Source organism: Aotus nancymaae, unplaced genomic scaffold (assembly GCF_030222135.1).
Source record: "Aotus nancymaae isolate 86718 unplaced genomic scaffold, 86718_ANA_hifiasm-v0.15.2.pri h1tg000011l, whole genome shotgun sequence".
Classification (NCBI taxonomy): domain Eukaryota; kingdom Metazoa; phylum Chordata; class Mammalia; order Primates; family Aotidae; genus Aotus; species Aotus nancymaae.
The window spans coordinates 40,877,386-40,895,523 of record NW_026988422.1 but is presented as its reverse complement, the minus strand read 5'-3'; the positions used below and the strand labels follow the sequence as shown (position 1 = coordinate 40,895,523).

The 18,138-nt window shown below is 40.1% G+C and overlaps 1 protein-coding gene across 2 annotated transcripts in view; it reads right to left on the bottom strand.

Moving 5' to 3' along the window:
* EIF2AK4 (eukaryotic translation initiation factor 2 alpha kinase 4) overlaps positions 1-18,138 on the bottom strand; it is a 105,647-nt gene that overhangs the window by 46,816 nt on the left and 40,693 nt on the right. For both annotated transcript variants that reach the window (XM_021668801.2, XM_064374840.1), the window contains exons 10-16: positions 17,542-17,648; positions 16,805-16,962; positions 13,719-14,149; positions 12,416-12,485; positions 6,109-6,192; positions 3,926-4,048; positions 1,677-1,781 (exon numbers count right to left, since the gene is read on the bottom strand). In XM_021668801.2, the coding sequence (XP_021524476.1) occupies positions 1,677-1,781; positions 3,926-4,048; positions 6,109-6,192; positions 12,416-12,485; positions 13,719-14,149; positions 16,805-16,962; positions 17,542-17,648 (1,078 nt within the window). The remainder of the gene's footprint in view (positions 1-1,676; positions 1,782-3,925; positions 4,049-6,108; positions 6,193-12,415; positions 12,486-13,718; positions 14,150-16,804; positions 16,963-17,541; positions 17,649-18,138) is intronic.

The window sequence follows — 18,138 nt, the reverse complement described above, 5'->3', positions numbered from 1 at the left end:
ATGAAGACTGAGAAAATATTACATGGAAATCAGAATATAATAATGCTTTGAGTTTTAATTTTTTCTCTAGTTTAGTTAACTCACTAATGCAAGGCTCTCAGGAAACCCAATGAAATCAAGAGGAAGAGGGGCAATCACTATACAACTCTTTCTTTAGGATAGAAATATGCAAAAGCTTAGAGAAACCAATTTTTCAAGTAGCAAATGCCAAAAACAGAATCTATTTTCTAAGAAGAGTAAGAGTATATTAAAAACAACAAATTCATCTTTCAATTTTCCCATTGCTGTTACTTTCTCTGGGTCGATCTTTACTTTTCTTTTCTAGAGTCTGCTCAGCAAACGTGTTCCACCCTGACTCATGGCTAACACCTCCCAGGTAGCCTTACGTTGCTGTCCACAATGTGCAACAGTGCTGTCAATACCCTAAGTCACCATTCCCATTACAAGCGCCACCATCAGTAACACTGGCTTCAACATTTTTAGTGCTGGGTACTGTTCTAGGTGCTTTACCTGCATTCTTATTTATCTTGCTGACAACTTTTTGAGCTAGGCGCTAGTTAGTATTAGGCACACTTTACAGATGAGGTATTGAGAGGTTAACTAATTGTCCAAGATCATGCCACAAAGCAGTGGCAGAGATAGGATTCTAGTCCAGGTCAGTGGGACTCCAGAGCCTGAACTCTTATCTACCTTATTATGCTACAACCTTCCAGACATCAAGCTAAATTCTTTAGTTTGGGGATCAAGATTCCACCTTCTGGCCCGTCCTTGGTCGTCCATGGGGAGCATGATTGGGACTGAGTCCTTACTGTCTGCCTTCCCTCTCCTCCCTTTCCATGCCTAGCCTCACCTTCCAACTTGGCCGGAATGGTTGTTCTCACCAGTAACTCAAATCCTATTTTCCTTTCCTGATCACCCTTAGAATTAATGCATTTCTTACCGATCTTGGTGCCTAATAATTTGGGCTTATAATGTGGAGTAAAATTTCTCCTCTGGCATTCAAGACCTACCACCTACAAGACTACACAACCTTCCAATGACTCCTCAACTGCCCAGCATCCTCTCACTACCCCCTGCACCTCACAGCTGTGGCCAGTCAGACAATATGCTGGTCTGCACATAGCCAAGTCTGCTCACCCTGGGGCCTCTGTGTATGCTGTGCTTTCTCTCTGGAATCCCCAACCTGGTGTTACCATTCGCTGTCCTTAACCTCCACCTATTGGACTCCCATCCACCATTTAAGGACATCTGAAATGCCACTGTTGTTATCCAGCCTTTCTTGATCCTCACAACTGTATGCTCTCCTGGTGTTTCATGTTTTTGAGCCTCATTTCCCTAAACCAAGAAAAGCCTCTGAGGTATAATGCATCTAGCCCAGCGCAAGGCATGGTAGACCAAAATACCCAATGATTTCATAAAGTATTCAATGTCTTTGATGTCAATATTTTTCCCAAGCCAATAATTTTGTGTACCTCAAGTGGAATACATTCACTCAAATATACGCACAATTTCAAAGCCTACAAGATCATTTGCAGCATGCCCCTTCAGGTTTGCATAATCTCCTGAGGATTAGACAGCATAGTTCTGTGAACACACTATTCTATCTGCTAATACTTTCAGAATATCAAAGCATCTGGGTCTGTTTTTAGGTACAGCCTAATTTTTAAAATACTTACAGAAAAGGCTAGATGGTCTGTTGCCAAACCAAAATCACCTATTTTCACATGGTCATCAGAATCCAGAAAAATGTTGACAGGCTTCAAATCCCGGTGAATCATTCCCTTTTGAAAGAGAGGGAAGAAACAATGGTTTCCCATCCATAGTTTGGAGTTACACCTACTTCCTAACTTAAAAGGCTAACCTAGTGATGAAATTATATGAGGTCTTCTCCCACAGACCACCCTGGTCCTGGCTATCTGGCCTCTGCAATGTCTCCTGACTGTCCTATGACCTCCTTACCATCTCCTAGTTCTACCTGGTGTTATCCTGACCAGGTGAACTCTAAATAGTTCTCTGTGGCATTCAAGGCCCCTTCCACTGGGTTCACCAAATTACCTTTCCCTCTGCTACATTACAAAATCTCTGCTCTGGTCAGGAGACACGCCATTTTCGTTCCTTCTTCTATTTCTTTCTTTGTACCATCTCCTCTTCATAGGATACTCTTGCTTTTTCCCATGCATTCACACTGTACCAACATTTGCAAGTGCCAGCTCCTTCATGAGGCTTCCACAGTAATTCAAACAGTTTGACTTGGCATCCTCAGCACACACAGTCGGTGTGCAACAATTACTTGTTACATGAGATTGCTTTCTCATTTTCCTCATGGCTCGTAATGTGGACTGTTTCATGTATTATAAAAAATAATAATCTCTTTTACCATTACATTAAGGCAAATTCTGGCTCCCTCCAAAAGCAAGAAGTCCTTCTCAAGCATGGGACATACACTTGTGCCTCTCTGTATTTCTAGATATGGCGCAGTGTTAGAAGCCAGCAAATGGATAGCCAATACTGAGCAAATTGGATAGAGTGAAAGAGAGCACAGGGGGCATGGTTCTAGCATCCCAGGATAAAATCACAGTAAGACAGCTTTAGTGGCCCTAATTAGAACTCATTTCATTTCTAACCTTGCAAATTCTGCTTCTACTAAATCATTTATAAACTACATATGTGTAAATTACAGCCCTTGCTTCTCAGTATAAATATGGTACAGAATAAACATTTTAAGGTTAAAGAATTTGAGGCAAAGGAGAAAAAAACTAATGAATTTATATTGGTTATTGCATTAGACAATTCCATTTTAAAAATGTAAGTAGGGTTTCATTCTGAAGCTAAGCCTATTAGCATTTACATTATAATGGCAATTTCTAGCTTTAAAATAACATTTTAGACATGCGACAAGCTACATTACTCAGAAAGTCTCATTTCTCTTTTTGCTAGATCACTTTCTGGTTTCTCTGTGTTCCTAGGAAGGGCAGCACTAATTCAGTTAGAATCAAATAACTTGGCAGGTTTTAATCACATCCTTGCTTAATTCTTTTTTTATGAAACAAAGTCTTATACTGTTGCCCAGGCTGGAGTGCAATCTCAGCTCTCTGCAACCTCCACCTCCCAGGTTCAAGCAATCCTCCTGCCTCAGCCTCCTAAGTAGCTGGGATTACAAGTGTGCACCATCACAGCCAGCTAATTTTTGTATTTTTAGTAGAGACGAGGTTTCACCATGTTGACCAGTCTGGTCTTGAATCCCTGTTCAAGTGATCCGCATGCCTCAACCTCCCAAAGTGCTGAGATTATAGATGGAAGCCACTGCGCCCTGCCCTAATTCTAAACTACTCAAGAAATCATCCTCACATTCCCTAAATGTTCAAATATTTTCTCCTCTCCCAGAGGTTAACCAATTTTTTTTCTGTAAAGGGCCAGAGAGTAAATACTTTAGGCTTTGCAGCCCCTGTTGCAACTACTCAAATCTGCCATTAAGGGAAAAAATAGCCACAAGCAATATATAAACAAACAAGCATAGCTATGTTCCAATAACCTTGGTAGCATTGAAATTTGAATTTCATGTAATTTTTATGTGTCATGAAATGTTCTTTTAATTTTTTACAACCATTTAAAAATGTAGAAGCCATTATTAGCTCACAGGCCATACAAGAGAAGGTAGTGGGTTAGATTTGACCTGCAGGTCACAGTTTGCTGATCCTGTCCTAACCTTTAATGTTTTCTTAACATTTTTTAATGTTATACTCTGATACCTTGTAATATTCTATTGTCTTTTGGCACATTGTTCTATTTCCTACAAAAATAGATTATGTCCATATTCCCATAGTTTTCTATTTCAGTTTTTCTCCAATCTTACATTTGATATTTTCATGCAGTCATAAATTTATGTAAACATAAGTCTTCAGATATGAAATGGTGTAAAGTTTACTTTCTCATGGATATAAGCTAATCCATCCAGAATCTCTCGAAAAAGCCTCCAGAGTCTGATGGTGTCTTGATATAGTCCCTGGTCAATGGTGTCTCGTAAAGTGCTCTTCTCACAGTACTCCATCTACACACAGACAAGGACAAATCAGGAGAATCTGATTATACAACAGGTTTAAGTTAAGCTGCATAACTGCAATTTATACAGTCCTCCATTTAAAAACCTGTACCATGGGTTTTAAACAGTTGTAAAGACTTGGTTTTTTACACTGAAAAAAGAAACCAACAGTATAAAAAAAAACCTTGGGGGTAAATATGCACAATCTTAGCACTCCAACGTAACTATTTTAATTTTTTTTACATTATTGCTCATTTAAAAATATGACGTTTAAAATACATATCACAATTAATATTAAAAAACTGACGATGTAGTAAAATTTTATTTATTGTTTTACAAGATCGCTTCCAAACTCAAATTTACAAGGAGGGTTAATTAATCTAATGATGTCATTAGCTTTTCTTACATTAAAGACAAATGATCTTGAAGTTTAGAGTAAAATATTATAAATATTAAACCATTCAAGTCTTCTTGGGACAGTGAGATGGGCTCTGCCTCACCCTTTCTTGAGTGTATTCATGTATCAGGAAACAGTGCAACATGACTTAAATCTTAAATCAACATGCAGCATTTGATTTACGAAACTAGCCTATATGTTTCAACTACTACCACAGTTGAGATTTCTCATGAAGGGTTTTATTGCTTTTAAAGAGAGGAAGATCAGCCTTTGTTCTATCATCCTCAGTAAAACTGTCAGTAAACTCTGGCTCACCCTCCGGCTCTCACAAGGCATTCTCTGATGCCCACACCGTGATCCTGCTGCATGTTGGATGCACCTCCTTTGTGTACTTATATGTCATTCTAATTGTGTAGAAGCTAATGGAATATAATAGAGGATAAATAGTGGTTTGGGGGACAAATGCTTTATTATCTGTGTAAATGGTACTTCAAAGACATTTATGTTAGGGAATAACTAAACCAGCTCCAACTCCAGGAAAGCAAACGCCTAATTCATCTCATTTAAAATGCTACAACTTGTCTCAGGGTTCCTTTTTCTGCACAGTTCTGTATCTCACATTTAAAGATCTGCCTGTCTGCAGTTATAACTGAAATACTAACAGTGACCCACAGTCCTGTTCACTTGGTGCAGAGACTTCTTTGTTTTATGGCCACCCCTCTACTGGCAGAGCCCACCCCTGTTTAGGATGTTGCTGCTCTGGCAGGTGGGAGGCCAAAGCCTAGGCTTCTTCGTAACGCCCCAATGGGACTGGCTTGCCTGTGTACTGGTCTCCAGAGGTTCCTGGACAAGCCACTTTGTCTAAAGTCATGTTGGTGTTACTTCTGCACAGACAAACATGTGTGTGCATCATACCTTACTTGTCCAGATTCAGCTGGTTAGGCAAAGTGGAGTTTCTGTGCTCATGCAGTCTAGCATTTATGGAACTCAGATATAGTTCTAAGCATAAGTTATTTATTCTTTTTTATTTATTTATTTATTTATTTTGAGACGGAGTTTCGCTCTCATTACCCAGGCTGGAGGGCAATGGTGCGATCTCGGCTCACCGCAACCTCCGCCTCCTGGGTTCAGGCAATTCTCCTGCCTCAGCCTCCTGAGTAGCTGGGATTACAGGCACACGCCACCATGCCCAGCTAATTTTTTGTATTTTTAGTAGAGACGGGGTTTCACCATGTTGACCAGGATGGTCTCGATCTCTTGACCTCGTGATCCACCCGCCTCGGCCTCCCATAGTGCTGGGATTACAGGCGTGAGCCACCGTGCCCGGCCCTATTTATTCTTTATAAGTCTATAAGAGCTACTATTATGTAATTTGTAGATGGGGAAACTGAGGCACAAGATACTGAAGAATCTTGTCCGAGTTCAGTCCTAACAGGTGGATCCAGGATGTGAACTTGCACAGCCTGAGCCCAGAGCTGCCCTGTGGCACATCCTGAAATACTGCAAGAAAGCATGAGTTCAAGGCTGGGGAAAAGGCCTCCATATGGTAATCATCTTGACCAATTAACCTTTGGTAGTGGCAGTAAGCCCTCCTCTGTCCATTATCTTGTTCCAATACCCTGAAACAGGCCCACCAGCCACTAGTGGGTGTTGTTACACACCAGGACCCCACCTGGATGTATAGGTAGTGCACAGCCTCGGTCGTCACTGATGGCTCACTTTCATGGCAGCTGTTCTTCTCATTGCAGTCTTCGTCCTAACCAAGAGGAACACACAATAACTCAAAATGGGGGCCAAAACTAAGCAAAATCATCATCATCGTCAAGTATTTGTGCCCACCCCTGACACAGGGCCACCCTGTTGTCTGAGGGGGAGGTCAGTGAGCAGAACATAACCACTGTCCTTAGAACCTCACAGCACTTGGCTATGAATCCATCCAATCCTGGGCTTTTTTGGGTTGGTAGGCTATTAATTACGCCTCAGTTTCAGAATCTGTTATTGGTCTATTCAGGGATTCAACTTTTTCCTGGTTTTAGTCTTGGGAGGTTGTACGTGTCCAGGAATTTATCCATTTCTTCTAGGTATTCTAGTTTATTTGCATAGAGGTGTTTATTATAGTACTCTCTGATGGTAGTTAGAGGAGCTGGTATCATTCCTTCTAAAACTATTCCAAGCAATAGAAAAAGAGAGACTCCTCCTTATCTCTTTTTATGAGGCCAGCATCATTCTGATACCAAAACCTGGGAGACACACAGCAAAAAAAGAAAATTTCAGGCCAATATCCCTGATGAACATTGATGCAAAAATCCTCAAGAAAACACTGGCAAACCAAATCCAGCAGCACATTATAAAGCTTATCATCCATGATCAAGTCAGCTTCATCCCTGGGATGGAAGGCTGGTTTAACATATGCAAATCAATAAATGTAATCCATCACATAAACAGAACCAATGACAAAAACCACATGATCATCTCAATAGATGGAGAAAAGGCCTTCGATAAAATTCAACACCACTTCATGCTAAAAACACTCAATAAACTAGGTATTGATGGAACGTATCTCAAGATAGTAAGAGCTATTTATGACAAACCCACAGCCAGTATCATACTGAATGGGCAAAAGCTAGAAGCATTCCCTTTGAAAACTGGCACAAGACAAGAATGCCCTCTCTCACTACTCTTATTCAACATAGTACTGAAAGTTCTGGCCAGGGTAATCAGGCAAGAGAAAGAAATAAAGAGTATTCAAATAGGAAGTATTCTATAAGAGGTAGTAAAGCTCTTATAGACTTGTAAAGAATAAATAACATGTGAAGTCAAATTATCTCTGAAGATAACATGATTGTATGTTTAGAAAACCCCATTGTCTCATCCCCAAAACTACTTAAGCTGATAAGCAACTTAAGTGAAGTCCCAGGATACAAAATCATTGTGCAAAAATCACAAGCATTCCCATACACCAATAACAGACAGAGAGCCAAATCATGAGTGAATTCCCATTCACAATTGCTACAAAGAGAATAAAATAGCTAGGAATACAACTTACAAGGGATGTGAAGGACCTCATCAAAGAGAACAAACCACTGCTCAAGGAAATAAGAGAGGACACAAACAAATGGAAAAACATGCCATGCTCACGGGTAGGAAGAATCAACATTGTGAAAATGGCCATACTGCCCAAAGTAATGTATAGATTCAATTCTACTCCCATCAAGCTACCAATGACTTTCTTTACAGAATTAGGAAAAACTATTTTAAAATTCATGTGAAACCAAAAAAGAGCCCACATAGCCAAGACAATCCTAAGGAAAAAGAACAAAGCTGGAGGCATCACGCTACCTGACTTCAAACTATACTACAAGGCTACAGTAATCAAAACATTGTACTGGTACTAAAATAGATACATAGATCAATGGAACAGAACAGACACCTCAGAAATAATGCCACACATCTACAACCATATGATCTTTGACAAACCTGACAAAAACAAGCAATGGGGAAACAATTCCCTATTTAATAAATGGTGTTGGGAAAACTGGCTAGCCATATGCAGAAAACTGAAACTGGACCCCTTCCTTATACCTTATACAAAAATTAACTCAAGATGGATTAAAGACTTAAACCTAAGACCTAAACCCAAAAAAACCCTAGAAGAAAACCTAGGCAATACCATTCAGGACATAGGCATGGGCAAAGACTTCATGACCAAAACACCACAAGCAAAGGCAACAAAAGCCAAAATAGACAAATGGGATCTAATTAAACCAAAGAGCTTCTGCACAGCAAAAGAAACTATTATCAGAGTGAACAGGCAACCTACAGAATGGGAGAAAATTTTTGCAATCTGTCCATCTGACAAAGGGCTAATATCCAGAATCTACAAGGAACGTAAACAAATTTACAAGAAAAAAAAACCAACCAACCCCATCAAAAAGTGGGTGAAGAATATGAACAGACATTTTCAAAAGAAGACATTTATGCAGCCAACAAACGTATGAAAAAAAGCTCAACGTCAATGGTCATTAGAGAAATGCAAATCAAAACCACAACGAGATATCATCTCATGCCAGTTAAAAGGCAATCATTACAAAGTTAGGAAATAACAGATACTGGAGACGATATGGAGAAATAGTAATGCTTTTACACTGTTGGTGGGAATGTCAATTAGTTCAACCATTGTGGAAGACAATGTAGCAATTCCTCAAGGATCTAGAACTAGAAATACCATTTGACCCAGCAATTCCAATACTGGGTATATACCCAAAGGATTATAAATCATTCTACAACAAAGACACATGCACACATATATTTACTGCAGCATTATTTACAATAGCAAAGACTTGGAACCAATCCAAATGCCCATCAATGATAGACTGGATAAAGAAAATGCAGCACATATACAGCATGGAATACTATGCAGCCATAAAAAAGAATGAGTTTATGTTCTTGGCAGGGTCATGGATGAAGCTGGAAACCATCATTCCCAGCAAATTAACACAAGAACAGAAAACCAAACACTGCATGTTCTCACTCATAAGTGGGAGTTGAACAGTAAGAACATATGAGTACTGGGAGGGAAACATCACACACCAGGGTCTGTTGTGGGGTGGGGGAAAGGGGAGGGAGAGCATTAGGAGAAATATCTAATGTAGATGACAGGTTGATGGGTGCAGCAAATCACCATGGCACATGTATACCTATGTAACAAACCTGCATGTTCTGCACATGTATCCTAGAATCTAAGTATAATAAAAAAGAAAGAATGAAAGAAAAAGAAAAAAGAAAAAATAGAAGCTCACAGCATTTTTGCAAGTTTGCTATTTCCAGAATCCTCTGTGTGGCTTACAGGTCTGTCGCTACACAGAACAACGATGGGGTAAACAGAAAACAGGTAGGTATTAAAGATGTGCAATCTACAGAAAGACTCCTTGTCAAGTCAATTCTTTCTTACCACTGATATCTTTCCTATGGCTAAGAAGGGCAGAATGCACACAGGCTAATATTTGAAGCGTTCAATTTTGCTGGAATTACGCATTTTTTGGTGGTAGGCTTATTTCAGAAACACAAGACTAGAAATCCATCTTTAGCTGAAACCATTTAAAAGTGACCACATTATAAAAGGGCACACTGCCCTCAGAGGTACATGCTTGAAGAACATGTACTCAGCTGCCACTTACAGTCTATGACCCTCCAGAACACTTTTCAAACCATTACTCTGTTTGTCCTCTACAGTTGATTTTCTTTCTCTACGTGATACTTTTCTTTAAAAAAGTCTTTTCCCCCAATAGATATATTTGAATACTTATAACCCCAAGTGCAGAAAAAGCATTAGTTAGCATTTGACCACTTCTGATTTTTTTTTTCCTGAGGAAGAATTTTTAGAACTTTTTCTTTTTTTTTTGAGACGGAGTTTTGCTCTTGTTACCCAGGCTGGAGTGCAATGGCACGATCTCGGCTCCTGGGTTCAGGCAATTCTCCTGCCTCAGCCTCCTGAGTAGCTGGGATTACAGGCACACGCCACCATGCCCAGCTAATTTTTTGTATTTTTAGTAGAGACGGGGTTTCACCATGTTGACCAGGATGGTCTCGATCTCTTGACCTCGTGATCCACCCGCCTCGGCCTCCCAAAGTGCTGGGATTACAGACGTGAGTCACCGTGCCCAGCATAGAACTTTTTCTTTTATCAAAGAAAATCTGTTAATCTCTTGGAGTCTTCTATCCATCAATTAGGATGCCCGTGGATGCTGCTCTTATCTGAGCAAAACCAGGATTTGATGGCCCCCTGTAATAATTACGTGCATAACAAATGCTAAAAACCAAACATTAACTTTCGTTTTAGCAGTAGTTTGGACATTTTTTTGAGACAGAATTTTGCTCTTGTCACCTAGGCTAGAGCGCAATGATGCAATCTCAGCTCACTGCAACCTCTGCCTCCTGAGTTCAAACAATTCTCCTGCCTCAGCCTCCTGAGCAGCTGGGATTACAGGCGCCTGCCACCAAACCCAGCTAATTTTTTGTATTTTAGCAGAGATGGAGTTTCACCATGTTGGTCAGGCTGGTCTCAAACTCCTGACCTCAAGTGACTCACCTGCCTTGGCCTCCCAAAGCGCTGGGATTACGGGTGTGAGCCACCACAGCCAGCATAGTTTAGATTATTTATGCTATTATTCCTGGCTAAATTTATAACTAATAAGTTTTTATTATTAGTGATTTAATTGACAAGGGAACTACTTATAAAAAACACACTGGCTAATACTCAGCTCTCCTTCAAATCAACTGAACTGCTTATCTAAGAGTCTACACTTAGACTTTTCTTTACCTATTATGAATGAACCCTTATAACTGCTGGCAATTATATTTTTATTCCTGGTAATAAAGTCACTGCAGGCTGGGCACGTGGCTCACATCTGTAATTGTAGCAGTTTGGACGGCTGAGGTGGGAGGATCACTTGAGCCCAGGAGTTCTAGGCTGCAGTAAGTTGTGACTACACCACTGCACTCCAGCCTGGGAGACAGATGGAGACCCTGTCTCTTAGAAAAACTAATAAAAAAGTTGTGTTCAGCCCCCAATAGTAGAATAATTCCCCACAGACACAACTGACTGCTCTAGTAGTTAAAAAGCTTCACTCTGAACTCCATGCACCAGCACAGAGAGGCTCTTCTGGCCTAGGCAGAGGAAGATGCAGAATTAAAGGGACTTTCAGGCTTTGAGGAGTTGTGCTTTTCAAACTTTTTAAAACCATAATCCACATGAAGAAATATACTTTATATCACAGCCAGTACACATACTTATGAGGTAAAGTACCAAGAACGAAGTTAAACTTTTTAACTAACTTTGCAACTTTACATAGTTTGCAAACTTTATAACTAACTTTGTAACTTTACAGTTTGTAAACTTTATAACTAACTTTGTAACTTTACAAAGTTAACCTTTAAAATATAATACATGTGGTATTCACCACTCCATTTTTTTTTTTTTTTTTGAGACAGAGGCTCACTGTCTCCCAGGCTTAAGTGCAGTGGCGCCATATCGGCTCACTGCAACCTTCGCTTCCCTGGTTCAAGTGATTCTTGTGCCTGACTCCTGAATGCCTGGGACTATAGGCGCACGCCACTGCACCTGGCTAATTTTTGGATTTTTTAGTAGAGATGGAGTTTCACCATTTTGGCCAGGCTGGTCTCAAACACCTGACCTCAAGTGATATACCTGCCTTGGCCTCCCAAAATACTGAGATTACAGGCGTGACCCACTGTCCCCAGCCTCACTACTCCTTTTTATGGCATTACAAATAAAATAAATCTGGTTGTGACTCTTTACATTGATTTCTTAACTCATTACAGCAAGTTTGTCCAACCTGCGGCCTGTGGGCTACATGAAGCCCAGAATGGCTTTGAATGCAGCCCAATACAAATTTGTAAATGTTCTTAACATTGAGACTTTTTGCAGTTTTTTTAAGCTCATCAACTATCATTAGTGTTAGTATATGTGGCTCAAGACAATTCTTTTACCAATGTGGCCCATGGAAGACAAAAGTTTGGACACTGCTGCATTATAGGATCATGATACACAGTGTAAAAACACTGTTCTAGAGGGTAGCATATGAAAACAAGGAATCAAGATTAATTGATGTGGGACAGACTGAGGTAACACCATGATTAGACTGTTTAGTTCATCAATTTGCATTCATTTCTCATCCTTAACCAGATAGTTTCTCAAACCCTTAGAAAACTGTTTCATCACATACAAAAATGCAGTGCCTCAACTGACTTCTCTCTTCTAAAAGGAGATATGCTTTATTATATGGATAAAGGTCTATAAATAAACACAGGTAGAATATATTTTAAATGAATAATCATATTTCAAAATGGTTTCTGTATTTGAATATCAGATTAAAGCTTTAATACTTTACCTAAGGTTTATGACATCAGAAATCAATTATATCTTGAATAAATGGTATAATTTCTATTCATATATTTACCTGATTCTGACTTTTACTGTTCTCATCTTCATTGTCAAAGATAATATCACTTTCAGAATCTGAAGCAGGTCTGAAAAAGAGAAACAGAGAAATACTAAAGGAATAGAAATCCCTATTACAATAATAAAAATGGACACTTTCAAATACTAGAAAGCACAAGAGGCTAGAGATATCACACCATGAGCCCACAGGCATTGATGTATACTCTACACTGTGCTGATTTGTACTTGCTATTATACAAAACACAGAGCTCTTTTGATTTAATAAAAATTAGCCAGATTAAGTTTCCTGAAAAAATTTAATAACTAAGAGTAATCATAAAGTGTATCCACCTGGAAAAAATAAAACAAAATCTTGAAAAGTAAACAGGGTAGATTCTGAGAAGCATAAACTTTAGGATCATAATTACTGATTTGGTACCTTTTTGGGGTCTGCAGTTGGCACTGTATCAAGACTCCAAATTAGTTCTTAAATGTTTCACAGGGTTGCAAGCCCTTATCCAAAGGATATGTCCTATGAGAAATTCTATTAAATGTATAAGATGGAAGTATGGGAAGTAATTTCTATTTTTCCTTTTTCCAGGGCTTGGATTTTAGAAATCTTTTGAAAATAGCGGGGGGGTTAGTTTTTTGTTTTTTTGTTTTTTTTTTTTAATTAGAGGTCCCAAATCCCATGGACTAATATAGGTCCACAGCCTGTTAGGGCCGCACAGCAGCAGGTGAGCGAGCATTAAGGCCTGAGCTCCACCTCCTGTCAAATCAGCAGCGGCATTAGATCCTCATGGGAGCGCGAACCCTATTGTGAACTGTGCACACAGGGGATCTAGGTTGTGCGCGTTTTCATCAGACATTAGATTCTCATAATGCCTGATGATGTAAGATAGAAAAGTTTCATCCCAAAACTATTCCCCCAACTCCCGTCGTGGAAAAATTGTCTTCTATGAAACTGGTCCCTGGTGCCTAAAAAGGTTGGGGACTGCTCCTTTAGATTGCATTTGGTTGCTCTCTAAAAGTGGGTTTAAAAACAAAAACAAAATGGTCAACTCATTTGGATTTCTGTATGAATCCCCTTTTCCCTGGTTTGGACTTGGTGGGGATTAAAGTTGGGGAACGTTCGTTGGCCCGAGAGGCGGAGGTTGCAGTGAGCAGAGGACATGTAACTGCCCTCCAGCCTGGGCGACAGAGCGAGACCCAATCTCAAAAAAGGAAAGAAAGAAAAGAAGGAAGGAAGGAAATAAAAAAATAAAGAAAGGAAACCAGGGGGCGCCTCAGAGGCAGCTGGTCCGCGCCGTGCGGGCGCTTACAGAAAGGACTGGGAGAAGACGCCGTTGTGCTCGTCCTCGTCGTCGTCCTCATCTTCGCTGGAGCCCGGGCTGGCGGCGGGGAAGCGGGCACTGGCCAAGCGCTCGCCCGAAGTGCTCCACTCCACCGAGCTGCTGAGGATGGGCGGCGGCGCGGCGGCCTCCACGCTGCCCGTGCCGTCTGTGTCGCCGGCCGGCTGCCCGCGCGCAGCTCGCTCATCCTTGCCCAGGGGCCCCGAGTCCGGGGGCGGCGTACCCGGGCCTACCGGCCGCTCATGCCGCTCGATCCAGGCGTTGTAGTAGCGCACAATGTTTTCATGGTGCAGCCGTGACAGCAGTGTCACTTCGCCCTTGATCCTGCGGAACTGCCGGCTGGCGGGGTTAATGGGGATGCGCTTCACCGCGTAGCAGCAGCCGTCCAACTTGTTCTGCACCTGCAGCACAGGGGAAGGTCAGCGGCTCGGAGCCTTGCACAAACCTGCATTCTGCAATGTGCCCCACTCCCCCATCCCCTCCCAAGGAAAGCCTGAAGCTCTAAATGAAACCCACAGCTACAGTCAAGAACCACACGTCTGAAATTCTTAAACTGAAAAAAAGCTTTGGCTGCCACAAAATTCAGAAAACAGCCCACCCCAATCTAGATGTATTCCTGGGGAAAACAGAATCTCCATTTTAATAATTTTACAGACAATTACTTCCCTGCTTTTCCAATGTATCTGCTATCTAAATTTCTAAATGTCTTGATTCGAAGATAAAAATTATTTTCTGAAGTCAGGGTAAGGTTTTGGATGATTTTAGTTTCTCTCTGGGTTTTTTTTTATATACTTAAAAGTCACTAAAAACAAATTAAACTCCAAAAATATTAACAGACCTGAACACAAAGGTTAATTCCTTGATTTTTAAAGCCATGTGAACTTGGGGAAATTATTTAGTTTTCTTGAGACTCAATTTTCTTATCTTTAAAATGGGGTAATTTCCATTACCCCAAATGGTGACTGTAAAGTACTTGGATCAAGGCCTCACAGAGAAAGGTTATTAGCACAGTAAATAACAGCAACTGGTATTAACACAATCACTGCCCACTGATTTGGTTACATAACTAAGATGATGTGTTGAAACCAGAACAATACAATTAACAACACAGTAAAATAATAAAAATGAAAAAAAAAAAAAAAACAAGTCCCCCATCCCACATAGAGGCATCCTTATGTCAAGTAGTTCCACTATGTAATTGCAGTGATGGAAGTAGCTTTAATAAAGTCTTATTCACTGGAACATTGCAGTCCCATCCATGCAGGTCAGCTGAGGTGATGATATACTCTAGAAAAGCAAATGCCATGTGGCCATGGGTGACAGGGAAATTAGTTGATTACAAAACACAAAACAGAACATCATTCTTTTGTTTGGCTCACGTAAACTAATAAAAGTCTAAGTGAAGTCCTGGGAATTAGGAGGGAGTACTAGAAAACTGAGTTTCAGATTATCTTTTTTTGTATGGAAATAGTGATAAGAACACACACTTTGTAATAACACAGAGGTGGTTCTGAATGGTGGTTTTATCTCTTAGCAGAGGTGTGTCATCTCAGGCAAAGGACAAATCTTCTTTCAGCTTCAGTTCCCTCATCTAGAGAATCAGAATCATACTTATATTGTAAGAATGTCCTGAGATTTAAAGACAAGGTTTGTGAACCACTTGGCACACAATTTGAAATATAGCAGGTGCTCCAAAAAAATGACAGCCCTGTGTTCTTTTACTGCCAGGTTAATAGGGAAAAGGACAGTGTAGGATGAGGGGTGCGGATATTGGCATTATCTTTCACTCTCACATCTCGGTACATATCATATACGAAATGAGTTGGGGATGAAGCTTGCTACACGGGAAACCCCTAGGAATTCATTTACTGAAATGAAACGGTGCAGAAACAGTAATGGGTTCAACTGCTAATGAATGCTGGATCGCTGGGCAGGCTGCCCTACTCTGACCCAGAAGCATAGAGATGGGATGTGAGGGCTGTAGATTCTCATAGGGAGAAACTACTGGAAATCATGGGGGCTTAAATTACTCAGATTTTGTTATATGAGCTTATCTATCATTGTTAAGTACTTGTAAGTAGATGAAATTTCTTAATGATTTTAGTTTCTTAGTGTTCTAAATTCAAGAATCTATAATACAGTAAGTTAAAGGCCTTAATCAAAGTGACATTGTGAGTTAAAGGAACAATATATGCTTCAATCATCCCCTCCTCTTAGACACAATTATGATCTTTCTGATCAGGATATCTCTCTTGCTTGTCTTTCTTTTACCACAGGAAAACTAATATAATTCATTTTTCAGTGTAAAAGTTTTTCTATGGTAACAGTAATGCTTCCTAACGATACTCTCAGTACCCTAAGCAGACAATATGCCTGATGGTGGGTCACCTTCATATGTGAAAGAAGACATGTACCGTATATAGACTTAATACAATAATCTGGGTCTCCTGATTCACAGAGAAATACTTCAGTTATACAAAAACAGCTGAACCCTCTTTCTACAAGGGGCAGATAATAATAAAAGTCACCCAAATAGACTGGAACGAAGAAAGGAAGATCTAACAACAGCACACCTTAATAATACATCACTACCTTTCTGTCCCAATAAGAGCTGGAAAATAAAAGCCATTGAGACCCGCTGGGACCATTTCCCAGTTTGAAGTCCATCTCTCCTCTAACCTCAGAACCTTTTTCTCTACAGCAACTCTGACAACAAACAGGAAAAAATAGAGAACAATGTTCTTTCTGAACCAAAGCGCACAAAAACGTTCTTTCTGTGGAGGTCTTGATTCCACTTGAAGTGCTGTTATAATCACGTGTGTTTCATGTTAATGCTCCACATGAAGCAAGGAAAGAGAAATGGAACAATTCTTAACTGTGTCCAGCGTAACTTAAATAAAATCTTTAACTCCTGGAAGGTGAGGATGAGCATGGTATTGAACAGCCATATTCACTTCCCTCTCCACTCCCAAAATAGAAGTCAAGTCCATGAGTCTTTGTGGAAATGGAATAGAGAAGGAGGTCTAAAGGGGACTGGGGATGACTTGGTACCACACCTTGATGACAGCTCCAAAAGCTCCTTTACCAAGAAGCTGTAATTCTTCAAACTCAATGAAATATCGGGAAAACTGTCTCTGTGTCTCACTAAAGAAGGCAGCACTGGGTAGCCGGTTGCTAGGAATAACAGTCTCAACATAATCTTGTCCTCCAGAATCTGAGATAAAACAAAGAGCAAGAGGCACATGAGGCACTGGAAATTTAGGAAGAGCTACATAGCCAATGATGATGCAAGCCCTTGAAGAAGAGACCCCAAACAGTAGTTTGAAAAATTACCTCTTACCTGAGTGGCCTTTTAAAACTTTTCCTAACCTTGCCTTCCTTAAAGTAGGCAGAAATATATAATTAGCCCAAGTTTAGAGGTGGGAGTTATACAGAGTAAGTGACTTAACTGTAGAGTTAGAACTGAAACCCAGGTCTCATGATCCATCCCAATCTCTACTGAGGTTCCTTAATCTGAGGTGCAGCAGGAAAAATCTAGTTACATTGCACTAAGGGTGACTAAACACTAAAAGAGGCTACATCAATGGACACTCCATCGGTAGAGACTACAAAAATCAGGGTGGCAAAACAGTCCCATGCACATGGCACTCATCAAACTCATGGATATAAGTAGTTCAGAATAAAAGACATAAAATAAATAATACATGCAGCGCCTTCCAGTTTTAGGTTTATGTATATGTTCAAAATAATTTAATGTCAACAGGATACACATAAAGAATGGTAACAGACTCACCTTCAGGACTTTGTTCCACTAAAGGCATTTTTGGTTGAGGATTTATAAAGCTGTGTTTCAACAACTGCTGGGGACTCCATCTTTCCTTGTCATCCAAGCAAACACATCTTGGTGAGAGGGAAGGAAGAATCTTAGCATCACATACAATCAGAGCTCAACTAGTTAATCCAAGGCATTAACTATGGGTTTATTTTTAAAAGAAACACATAAAAGAATTCACGTTACTCATAGAACAGAATGTACTCATAGGTGAATTTAAATTAATAACCATTCCTGCAGGATTTACATGCTAAGCAACAGGCTGGATACAAGAGGCAAATGAAAAAAAAGGCATCTCTAGATGGAGAAGACTTACTCTCGTGGAACAATTTTTTAAAAGTCTAAGGTAGCACAAGTAGGCTATAAATTTTTACCTCAATTTAACAGTTTAATGCCTTGTCATGAGAAACTAAGCCTTTTCAGGAACCAGTCATCAATAAAGCTTTCTAAAGACAAAGCAAATCAGAGAGTTGGTGCAGGAGCATGGCTCAGTATGATGAGCTTTAGATGAAGCCTGCTCATTACAGGATGAAGTTGGAAACATTTAGGGAATACTTT